The following is a 13156-nucleotide window of genomic DNA, read 5'->3' on the forward strand; positions in this document are numbered from 1 at the left end:
GGTGTGGTTTGTCGTTTGGTGTCACATGTTGCAGAATTCCCGCTTTGTAAGCACACATAAAAAGACACTGGTGAACTACATGCTTCAGTGTTGACTGAGGTACATCAAATTGCCTAGATGCTTGACAAATTAACTTACGTGGGCTTCTGAGAAATGTTTGTCTGATGTCTTCCACTGTCTCTTCTGAAACTCCATAATGTGCACCGCGAGAATGTTTCAGAACACTTCCCGTTGCCAGAAACTTCCTATACCATTCCTTAATTGTTTTAACATCAGGTGGATCACATTCATACACATGACAATAATTTCTTTGCACATTAATCAGCGATTTTGTTTCTGCTTGCACACGCTGCTGTGGGGTCACCATTTTCAATTCATGCGACCATGCTGTAGTCTGGCAACGATACTTGGCACTTCCGACATGGGAATATAAATTCTTTGAGATTCTCTACAACGTGGTGCATTTTTCACTGTTATATCTACTGTGATTTTCCTGTACTAGGTCCTTGAAGTCAGGGAGGTTTCAGTGGGACACCCTGTATTTTGTCAACTGCTGTGTGTGTTCTCCTGCCACTGTTTGGTGAGAAGATTTTTTTGTCTATCCATTTATATTTTCAAAAACTGATTATTTTTATTGATATTTTAGTCTGTATTATGCTGTTAATCCACACACATACCTAGCTATAACTATCTAGTTTGAATACTGACACTACCATTTCCTTCACACTTAAATGATGTTTAATTATGAAACAAACCTTTTGATCTCTCCCGTTGACCAGTGTAAGTAATGTGTTAAAAGCCACACCTAAAAGTAAAGTCTTACTGTCTGATATTGTTTTCATTTCTGTTGGTGTTCTATGTTGCAGCTGGAAAATCAAGTGACACTTTGCGGAAAGTTGTTCTTGATATAATAGATAATGAAATGTGCAATAACTTATGGAAAAGTCTTGGCAAGCTCACAAGTCTGCCTCGTGGAATTGCACCATCAATGATGTGTGCTGGGGTCCTTACAGGTGGCAAAGACACTTGTCAGGTATGCTATTGTAATGTGCTTTACTACTGCAGGTAATCTATTATATCTGCACTGTGTAATAGATCTGTTAACATAGTTAGCACTTCAATGAATAAAAAACAAATTCAGGGTGACAGTTTTCTGTGCATAGTTCTCATATGCATGTATAGTATTTGGTTCAATGGGTGAACAACTGTCACTGATTATACATGAAAACCTCTTGCAGATGACTAAAGGAAACAACTACTATCTACTAAACAGACATTGTACAGGTTCCACCTCTCGCAGTTGTTTATATGCATTTATTTAATTATGCATGATTACATTGCTGTGATACCTCATATCAAGAAAATTATTAATTAGAGCAAGATGTGTACACCCTGGGACAACTGGGAAAAAGCTGGGAATTTTTAGTGTTCTAGTTTTTGGTTAACTTTTTGTAATTTTGACTGGTAAGAACTATACTGTAATGTCTATCAACAGCAAAATGTGTTAAAGGCTTTATGACAAAGACTCTACAATACTTCATAACAACACTGCTTAACAATGAACATAATGTCACAATTGTTAGCATTAGGTTCATTTGGGCACTTTCCAGCAGGCTCATGCACATCCGTAGTTTAGTTGTGTATGAGCAGTTTCCTGCTTCTGGTTATTTTAAGTGTGGCTGTTAGTGATTTTGCTGTTTTCTCTTCATTTCAAGTTCACACGTCAAATGAAAACAAAATGGATTTCTTTGGCTTGGGCTATCAAGTGAATTAAAATACTTCCACATAATTATGGAAGGCTAAAATTGTTATTAGCTTGTTTTCTGATTTGACTTTATTACCACATTTTTGGCTGTGAAGAATTAAGCACCTTACAGAACTATGAAGTTATTTATGTCAGTTTGCTAAAAAAAATTGGCTTTTATTAACCTTTTCCACAGAGGCAGTCAATTTATTTGAAATGAAGTGTTTTAGTCCAAACTGTTAGCTAGTTTCAACTGTTTGCTGAATTTCAAATGCACTTTTTCATCTTCTGGCACATATAGCATTAACCTTCTGATAGGCGCACCATCTAGTCAGACAAGGACGGTTGCGCGTATCTTACAGATACCACTTGTTGTTAATAAACTTTGTCTTTTTAAACATTAATTTTTTATCATAAAAGTAATATTAGGTATTATTCATATGTTATACAAACAGAAGCAAGGTAAAAAATTTATTTAGAAATAAAGTCATGTTTCAAAATACACACTTTCATCCCACAGCTTCTCGAGATACTGATACTTACTTTCCGTGTACAAATGTCAAATTTATACAGGATTATGCTTGAAATTTTGGTTTCTCAATATTCTAAAGTTATTTACAAGTTGAAATAAAATCAATCCAAACACTTCTTGTATGATGTAACCAAAACATACCATCTATATCTCTCACATTTGAAACGAGTGATTATTTAGAAGCTGAAATACAATCACTGCAAACATTTCTTGAATGTTGTAAACAAACAATCCACATACTTCACATCTAAAACAGGTGATTCTCGTTTTCTTACTGACTAAACACGGCCTACATCTTTTCTTCAGAGGCTCCAGAGATTGATCTTCCTCTCCTCTTCTTTGTTGGTGTTGGTGCCCATCTTCTGTGTGCGACAAATTTAAAACTTTTGTGCGGAGGTCTCTAGCTAGTTTAGCACTTCTCTGTTTTACATGTTCCTGCACAAGTTCATTCAATATATATCTGAGATATAATCTTCTCTTGAGATTATTGCTTGTGTTGCCTCTCAAGATTATAAATGACTTTATGACAGCAACATTCATCATCGAAAGAAACACCACCAGAGGCCATCGCTTTGTGTTTCTCACAGCATTGAAAGACCCACAAAGTTTGTTGACAGTGTCAATGCCTCCTTTGGTGTGATTATAAAAAGTTATAATTTCTGGTTTCTTGAAATCACCTAGATATCAACAAAACATTCTTGCACTTTTTTGTTACGTATGAAACAAGTGTTGTCTCTTTGCTGAAACCAAACAGACTTGAGTGGGGTTGCAGTGAATTCTGGAGGAATTTGAGCCTTATTTTTTCGTAACTTGCCAATGTATGAAGTTTTTTTTTTTTATGCCAATTCCTTTACTAAATTGTAACCCGTAAACCAACTGTCGACCATCATATTTTTCTCCCACTGTAGATGATGGGTGCTGCTAACCTTTTCACAACATCAGAAGGTTTATTGCTTACACTAAATGGACCTTCTGGTTGCGTTCCAGTGTATATTATATGTATAAAATAGCCGAGAGTTGACTAAAGCATAAATTTTTATGCCATATTTGCTTGGTTTTTGGCATATATTGTATGAAACCACGTCTACCTCAAACAGCCTCGAGTGTTTCATCAACTGTGACATTTTTACCAAGTGAATAGCATTTTTGGCAGTTCACAATGAATTCTTCTTAAATAATTCTTATAGGAGCTAGGCGGTCAGTTTTTCTTCATTCTTCTCTTGTTTCCACAGCATCAAAATGAATAGATCACATTAAGAACTGAAATATTTTTATACCCATGACAGTTAGGAAGTCATCCACCCACCATAAGTCATTGAGATCAGACGATTCGTGTGGTACGACCTAGCAAGATAAAGCAGCCTGAATAAGGCTTTCACTTCCACTGTGTCTGTCTGTTGATCGTCCCTTGAACGAGAATAGTTATCTTGTATTGTAATAATCAATTTGGTTATATTTTCCACAATACATTGAATCATTGTGTCAGATAGGAGGCACTTCCATGAATCTAGAATATTAGTCACATTTTTCGCAGGTTCGATTACTCCGGGCAGATGAAGTAAAATATTTTGTTTTCCTTGCCTTTGCCTGTTCCTTTTTCTTTTTTGACCAAACCTTGACTTTTTTGTCTTTGAACAGCTTTAAATGTTGATTTGGTGCTCTCATCTTTGTCACCTACTGAGCTGAACTGAGCATTCATTTCCGTATCAGAATCATTATCTCTTTCCGATACGTGCTCGTCTTCATCACTGTCATTGTCCTCTATAAAACTGTTGTCCTGATCATATTAATCATCGGTATCGTGCAGAATTGCATTTAGACAGCAACAACATCCAAAGGATTGTTTAAATTATACATCTCTCTTTCCCCCATAGTACCTAAGAAATAAATATGAAATGAAACTGAATAAATAACATGATGGAAGCATTGGAGGTCGCACGTATCTGACATACGATTTAGCTTAATTTCATTGTCGATTTGAGACACATATAAATTCATGATGTATGCTACTCTAAATTACTAATAAGCATTAAACATTTAACAATAAATAATGGAAAATGTAAAGTTAAAAACTTAAATGGAGGGTTGCGTGTATTACTCAGATACGAAACACTTGTTATTAGCTTGCTGTTTACCGTAGCGGGCAGTGGTCAGGACTAAAGTAGGGTGGTGTCCAATGAGGAAGCTAGAACAAAGGGGGGATTTCTCTCCCTCCTGCTTTCCAAGGAAAGGTAACAAACATTGTCGCTGCGTATCTGACACATTCGCGCACCAATTGGAAGGTTAAGCCATAATAAAGAACCTAACATGAGAAAATACAATAATGGCACTCCAAGAAAATTTACATCCCAAAAATCACTCTGAAAAGCTTAATATCTGGTTAGGGCCTCCTCCATTGTGAATCTGGGCATACAAATGTCCACTTAAATTGGAATTATGCATTTTAGTATGGTTTACCAAATTCCGATGCTTCTGGAACAGCCTCTGATGTCCTGTTTCTTTTATGACATAATGTGAGTTTGTATGAACATATGGGCTTCCTAAGGCATCGGAGCTATGGAAGCGCAGTAATGCCTGTTTTCTGATGCTCTCTGGCAGCTGCTGAAATGAACCTGTTTCTAACAGGCCGCAGGCAAATATTACGAATGTTAGTTTGAGAAGCATTAGTTTCAAAGTAAATTTCCTTTTACGCAAGATGGTTATGTTACGTCTGAGAATGTTGGATGAATTTCTTAACTCTCAGAGCATTTGACTCTAATTTAAAACATCACTTTAAGAACCAGCTGCTTAGAAGAATTTCGAGCCCAGAGGACCACACATTTATTAATTATCTAAAATTTTTGTGATACGTTTGTGTGATGTATCTTAAAGTGTAACACATACAAAAAATGACCAATATTATATGTGCACTATATGTACATCATGTATATTACCATAAACTTTTCATATTTGTGTTCGCGCTACTTAACAATAATGTTGTATTGACTGACAACATCATGTCGCCTGAGCTCTGAATATTGACAGACTGGAATATCTGCTGTCATCGGCTGGTGATATCACATGACATGAGCTATGATTGGCCTAAAACAGCACATCATAATCTTGATTTCAATGCTTCGGAAACTAATGTGCTGTGTTTGGTGGAATTCGAATTTATACTTTTGTAACACAAAAATATGTAGTGTTTTTTTTCCGTGTTCTGTTTTCTAAAGTACCAGAAAGTTCTACACCGGTGTATAAAACCTTAACCATTCATAGGATTGATAAATTTTACAGCCCCGAAGGAAACTATATTGTCACTTTACATGGAAAACGTGTATTTTTAACCAGGAAATCTGGGATTTTTTTCCTTGTCCACATATACACCCTGTAGAGGAAAATATGAACCATCCTTACCAGTCTTCAGAAAAGAGAAGCACAAACAGAAGGTAGTGGAAATACTATATTCTTGTAACAGAAGTTCCTCTTTCCGTTGAGACAGTGAGTAATTGGTGGGAATAAAAATGCTCATAGATCTGGAGTGAAATTTCCTGGAACACCTAAAATTCATTATTGACGATTGAAATTGATACCGTGGAAACAGAATGAAAAAAGTAAAGTGTACTACATTCTTGGATATACAGGTTATTAGCATTTTACTGCACCATAAAAAATTGGGAGGAGTAATGCAATCTGTATTTTGCATCTAAGGAAAGATTACACAGCAGGTTTCTCATTTGGACACTGCATTTAAATGTTGATTGTTTCTGAAAAGATTGTGTTATGTCATGTGCAAGAAGAAGAAAAATATAGCATGTGATGGAATTCAAATTCAACAGTATCAGGATTGTGGTTTATCAAGACTACAGTTTGTTGATTGACTACAATGCTTCTTGCACTGGTAAGGGTCCTGTGACTATCGTGCAAATATGAAATCATGGTTTCATGAGGGGCCAAACTCAACACCCTGTACAACTAGCATCTGAGAGAATAGATGTATTGTTCACTCAGGGATGCAGGAGCCTCCATTGATGTCACATACATTGATTTAGGATAGCAAGATACATATCCACACAGACAGAGTAATGATGATTGATGCAGCACAGACTGTCAACATGGTGACCATTGTTGCAGCTTTTCTTGATACAACAGCAGAAGGGCAGACTGATAGTGATGTTTTCTACAACAAACCATGACACGTGTGGCACCACATTTCTGTGTGTAGCATCACAAAAAATATATCCATGCATGGAGGCCCTAAGAAGAATGAATATTACCAGATAGCATTTGCCCTTGTCATATCCACTGATCAGCAACAACATTATGACCACCTACCTAATAGCCGGTATGTTCACAATCGCCACAGATAACAGTGGTGATGCATCCTGACATGGAAGCGATGTGTGCTTGGTAGGTCACTAGAGGGAGTTGGCATCACATCTGCACACACAGGTCACCTAAGTACCATAAATTTCGGGGGGGGGGGGGGGGGGGGGGATATGTGACGCCACATTCAATAATGTATTCGCTTGGGTTTAGACCTGGTGAGCTGGGAAGCCAGCGTGTCAATTAGAACTTGCCACTGTGTTCCTCAGGCAATTCCATCACACTCTGGGCCTTGTGGTGTGGTGCATTATCTTGTTGAAAAGTGCCACTGCCATTAGGAAACATGATCTACCTGAAGGGGTGAATGTGGTCTGCAATCAGTGTATGATACTTCTTGGCAGTCATGGTGCCTTACAAGAGCTCCACTGGACCTGTGGATGACCACATTAATATTCCCCGAGTGTAATGAAACTGCTGCCAGCTTGTCTCTGTCCCGGAGCATAGTTGCCAAGGAGCTGTTCCCTGAAAGATGACAGATTTGTGCCCTCCCATCAGCATGATGAAGAAGGCATCAGGATTCAGCTGCCACTGCCAACATTCTGTGCTGATGGTCACATGCCCATTTCAGTTGTAGCTGCCATTGTGATGTTTGCAGTGGCACAAGTATGGATCTTAGGCTACGGAGGCCCTTTATTAGGAGAGTTTGGTGCACTGTGTGTTTAGACACACTTGTACTCTGTCCAGCATTAAAGTCTGACATTAGATCTTCCACTGTTCACCACCTGTCCTGTTTTACCAGTCTGCCCAGCCTATGACATCTGACATCTTTAATAAGGGATGGCCACCCAACCCCATGAAGCCTGGATGTGGTTTCATCGTGGTTTCGCCATGTGTTGAAGACACTCACTACAGCACTCCTCAAACACCAGACAAGTCATGCAGTTTCTGAAATGCTCATGCCAAGCCTCCAGGCTATCACAACCTGCCCTTAGTAAAACTCTGATAGATTGCATGCCTTCCCCATCCTACACAAAGTGCGTGAAATTGCTCATGCTTGGCATATGTCATCTGAAAGATGGGTGCCGTGACTTCTGATGCTTGACTTCTGATGCTGGATTTCTAATTCATCATTTGAAATGTGGACATATCGGAACAATGTTTGGCCCATTTTAGGAGAAAGAAAGATGATTTTTTGCGCCGGTTTGTGACCACAGATGAAACTTGGGTGCACTGCTATATCCCAGACACAAAATAACAGTCAAAGCAGTGGGAAACATGCTGATTCTCCACCACCAAAGAAAGCAAAGTTAATTCCTTCAGCGGGAAAGGTCATGGCATCAGTGTTCCAGGATGTGAAGGGGATTCTGTTTGTAGATTATCTCCCCACTGGGTAAACAATTACTGGAGAATACTATACTAACCTCCTAGACAAATTTCAACAAAAGGTGCGCCAAACAAGGCCAGATTTAGCAAGGAAGAAAGTCATCTTCCATTAAGACAATGCATTCCCACATGTGCCGTCGCCATAGCAAAATTAAATGAACTAAGGTATAAATTGTTGCTACACCCACCTTATTCACCTGATACAGCACTGTCAGACTTCCATCTCTTTCCAAAACTGAAAATTTTTCTTGGTGGACGAAGATTCACTTTGTGGCGCCGATGAGGTGTTGTTTGGTGTAACCAACCCGAACTTCCCCCTCAACTTCAAACGAAGAATTAATAGCTAGAGTTGACAACTATTTTGGAGGCCTGGTGGAAACTCATTTTCAAGATGGGATCAAGGTACTGGAACATCATTGCACCAAGTGCATTAATCTACAAGGAGACTACATTGAAAAATGAAAAAATTCAGTGATATAAGTTTTTTTTTTTCCTATTTCATTCCAAGAACTTTTCAAACCACCCTCATAATACATGACCTAGTATGAGTACATATTGTTGGAAGTTCGACGAGGTTTTTCACAGATGATGTGGTATACAGAGAAGTCTGACCTCAAAAAATTGTAGCAAAATGCAGGAAGAAATGCGTAGAGTTAACATTTGGTGGAGGGAGTGGAAATTGACCCTCAGCATAAACAATATAATGTATTGCAAATACATATACACATGATTACAAAACTGCAGAACAGTCACTGGAAGCACTTACTTCCATAAAATACCTAGGAGTATGCATATGGGGCAATTTAAAGTGGAAATACCACATAAAATTAATCACAGGTAAGGTAGATGCCAGAATAAGATTAATTTGAAGACTCGCCAAGAAATGTAGTCCGTCAACAGAGGGAGTAGCTTACAAAACACATGGTCGGCCAGTACTTGAATAATGGTCATAAGTATGGGGTCGATACCAGATGGGACCAATGTAGGAATCAGAGAAAATCCAAAGAAGAACAGCACATTCTGTTACAGGATAATTTAGTAAGTGAGAAAATGTCATGCACATGCTCAGCCAACGCCATTGGCGGATACTGTAAGGAAGGTGTTCTACAACATGCTGTAGTCTAACATTAAAGTTTCAAGTACACATGTTCCTAGAAGATTTCACCATTATATGGCTTCTTCCTATGTGGAGCATAACTCACAAAAACACAATGAAGATTGTTAATGGAACACCACCTTGCATTTCTGCTACAAATACAGCATACACTGTTTGTTTGTGATTTTTTTCCATGAGCTTCAAACTGGAGCAACTTATTTTCACTTACCTGTGTGGTTACTAGTTCAGTTTTTTTGATTTCTTGTGTGTTTGTGTGCTTACTAGGCATGGTAGAGTGTTCCAGTAATTGTGCAGGGCAGAGTTTTGCTGTCTTTGGAATGGATAGGTACTGTGATTTTTGTGTTCATATGCAAGTTGGGTTGGTGACCATTTGCTCACATCTCCAGATGGTGTTGGCTTCGGTCGCACAGCTACTGCCAATGGGCATCACTGTTGGGGACTGGATGTAGTGATCTGAGGCATGTCCACCATGGCCCATGGGTCCTCCGATCGGTCTATTACGGTGGCTGCCTGGGGTACTACCCACACTGAGGATGACCCCTCACTTATGGTCTAGTGGCAGGTCATTCCAAAGTATGGCAGGCAGTGAGAGACTTTCTGGGTGGCCAATCACAGGGCCTCCCTGATGAGCAGGTTGTCAGCACTGTCTCTTGCTGATGAAGTCATGAGCCAGATGCTCTCACTTGCCTTGTTAAAGAGCAAGCCTCTTGGCCTGTAAAGTTTGGCATTTACAGAGGATGGGAATACTGATAGTTGGGAGCTCCAACATAATGCATGTGATGGGGTCCATTAGGCATATGGCTGCCAAGGAGGGGAAGGAATCCAGTGTGCTCTCAGTGTGCAGACAAGGAGAAGTCATTCCATATGGGGAAAGGTTGCTTTTGGATGCTGTAAAGAGCACAGGATGCAGCCAACTGCTGGTGGTAGCTCATGTCAGTAATAATGTGCATCACTTTGAAAGAGATCCTCTCTGGTTTCAGGCAACTAGCTGAAATGGCAAAGACTGCCAGTTTTGCTTGTGAGGTGAAGGTGGAGCTCACCATCTGTAGCACTATCAACACAACTGACTGCAATTCTTTGGTACAAAGACCAGAACAAGAGGCTCAGAAGGTGCTGCAACTTTGTAGGATACCTTGACTTGCAACCTAGGTTTGTGGGTCTCTGGGTTCTGCTTGATAGGTTAGGGGTTCACTACTCAGGAGGCAGCTACATTGACAGTGTTGGCTTTGTGGAGCAGGATGGGAAGTGTTTCAGGTTAGAGGGTCTAGAGAAAGAGTAGAAAAGGTGTCAGTCAAAGAGGATGGAAGTCAAACACAAGAAAGTAGACCTAGCAGCTATCAGCATTGTAGTTTCAAATGGTTATAGGTACTGACAGATGGATAAAGCCAGAAATAAGTTCAGCATAAATTCTTGCAAGGGACCTAATAATGTTCAGATGGGATGGATTAAATACAGTTGGTGGTTGTAGTTTACCTTGTAGTGAAATTGTAATAGATGGTTCCCATGAGCTAATATGAATAGGGGTGATTGCAGTTGTGATGTATATTGGTATTGTAAATTACCTTTAGTACAGGTATGTACTTGTAATATAAAGTGCATCATTTTGCTTACATCTAGACAGTATACATATAATAGGTTACACAGTAAAAATATACAATAGCTTATACAGTATGAACATAAAGCTAAATGATTTACATCAAAGTTAAAAATACATTTTAAGTAGTTTAGTTCCTTATGTAATGTGTAATTCTAGTTTCTCTTAAACCTGTGAGGATGTGGCGCAAAAAGGGCTGATTTTCATTTATATTTTTTAAGTATTTATTGGCACTTTTAAACAAAAGATAGGAATTAAATTTATGAATTATTTATTAATTAAAGGATTTTCACAGAAATAAACACCATGAAGCATACAAATTCTTAATTTTTACATAAAGCCTACAAAATAATCATTTTTAACAGCTCTTAAGGTTACATATTTTTTAAAATCTACAAAACCATATATTCTCATCAGTAATTTGGATTTTTTTTGCTAAGTATTTATGAGATACATCTTCTTTGAACACAAAATGAACAATAAACTTTTGACATGAGCTGTTAATCATCTCTTTCCATAGCACATTGTTAGCTGAATGGAACAATATGTTCTTAACAAATGAACTTTACGACAACCTTCACAAACATGAGGGGTCTTATGATATCTAGCATAGAGAGACTCTTGGCATCTTTTTTGTACATCTTGGATTCCAGCAGTCGATTCTTGTGAAGGTTCTCCACTAAATTCTCTGATTCTCTTATGCCAATTGCTTGGCAGTTGAGGTGTTTCTTGTCGGGCACTCAAGTGTTCACTTACGAGCACCTGACCTAGTGTTTTTATGAAGTTATGGCGGTTTTTATTTTTATTTGATCACTGAACTACAGCAGCATTTATGCTGGCCATATTCAGTATTGTGTAGAAGAGGCCATTTTTTTTAACTGCGGCTTACATCATAAGTCACAGCTCACCTGCGACATCAACTCCAACTTTTGTAAAACTATAAAACATGTTTATTTCCTGTCAATTGATAAATTTCAGCATTGTGGTGAAGACTAGACATGAGAAAAAGAGCTTTGTTTTTCACCGAACTTAGGTGAGTGGATTTTGCTACCATGGGTTTTGCAAAATTCAGGAGGGATTTGCCTTTTGTTCTTATGCATTTTTGCCACATAAATTAGCTTGTGTACTTTCAGCAGATGTGACACTACTTTATAGCTTGTAAATAAGTTATCAAAAGTCACATTACAGCTTGTTTTTTTTAAATGTGTTGCACCAGCTGATTCATCACATCAAATGGTTTATTAATTACTCAATGAAAATGGTCCCTCTGGCTGCTTTGCAGCATATACTTTGAGGTTGAAGATGCAAAAATTCTTTGCATCAGTCAAGGCAAATATTTTTATGCCATATTTGGCCAGTTTTTATGGAGTATATTAGTCTAAATTTACATCTGCCTCTGAATGCAAGCAGCATTTCATCTGTGGCTGTATATTCTCGTATTACATAGGCCTTCTTGCAGTTTTCAATGAATATTTAAAGTATCTAATGTATTTTTGCTAAGCTGTGTAGCTTTTCTCTTTCTTCATGTGTGGATTTATTGTCAAAATGAAGGCAGCTTTGAATAAAATGAAAACATTGCCATGTAATATCAGCTGAAACATTTCAATGGTTGTTCCATACAAAGCCCAAAGGTCAATGGTGTTCTGCCTCCAAGATCGGTAAAATCTAGCAGTATACAACAAGCTTATATAAGCCTTCAGTTCACTTACGGTCATTTCCATTTGCAACTACTTCACAAGCCGCTTTCCATTCTGAAATTTGCAAGTTTGTGTACTTCAAGATGATACTAAGCATATTTTCATTGAAAAACAGACTCCAGCATTCAAGCTCTGTCTTTGTTAATCTTGCCACTAAACTCATGCCCGGTACCTGCCTGATGATATTTTCAGAACGTTTCCAAACTTGTTGGTGAGGTGGATTTTTGCACCACTTGGATCCATCATTACCAAAATAAAATGAACTGTGTACCTGAGTTTCCAATCGCTATTGACTAATTCTGGTAACGCAGCATTGTGGGCAATATTTTGTAGATCATGTAGTGGTATATCATCTTATTTGTCACTGCCTTCACTTGCACCTTACTCAGTACCACTACTGCCATTGTGCTCACTTACACGATCTTCATTTTTACTGCCATCTGTCATAAATTCATTTCCACTGTCCGATAATTCCACCAGCCAATGACGTATAAGCTCAGCCTCCCTTTCTTCATTGTCCATTTTGACTAAAAACACCAAAAGATACGAAGCATTCATGAAAACACATAAATTGAAAAATGGCGCAGAAATACTACTTCACGGTTGTGGAAGAGTCCAAAATACCCTCTTACCGTTTGCATTCATATATCTCCTCTCGTGGATGGGAGCCGACTGAGTGCGTGCACCCATTAGGGAGAGGAGTTCAGTAATTTCAGCTACTGATAACTTCAACAATGTGCAACTGCACAACAAAGAACTGCCAACAAAACAAAATGAGCCGGCT

At 38.4% G+C, this 13156-nt stretch overlaps 1 protein-coding gene across 1 annotated transcript in view; it reads left to right on the forward strand.

The window, feature by feature from the left end:
* LOC126161253 (serine protease snake-like) overlaps positions 1-13156 on the forward strand; it is a 59999-nt gene that overhangs the window by 28239 nt on the left and 18604 nt on the right. The window contains exon 4 of the mRNA XM_049916993.1: positions 867-1033. Coding sequence (XP_049772950.1) covers positions 867-1033 — 167 coding nt within the window. The remainder of the gene's footprint in view (positions 1-866; positions 1034-13156) is intronic.

Source organism: Schistocerca cancellata, chromosome 2 (genome assembly GCF_023864275.1).
Source record: "Schistocerca cancellata isolate TAMUIC-IGC-003103 chromosome 2, iqSchCanc2.1, whole genome shotgun sequence".
Taxonomy (NCBI): Eukaryota; Metazoa; Arthropoda; class Insecta; order Orthoptera; family Acrididae; genus Schistocerca; species Schistocerca cancellata.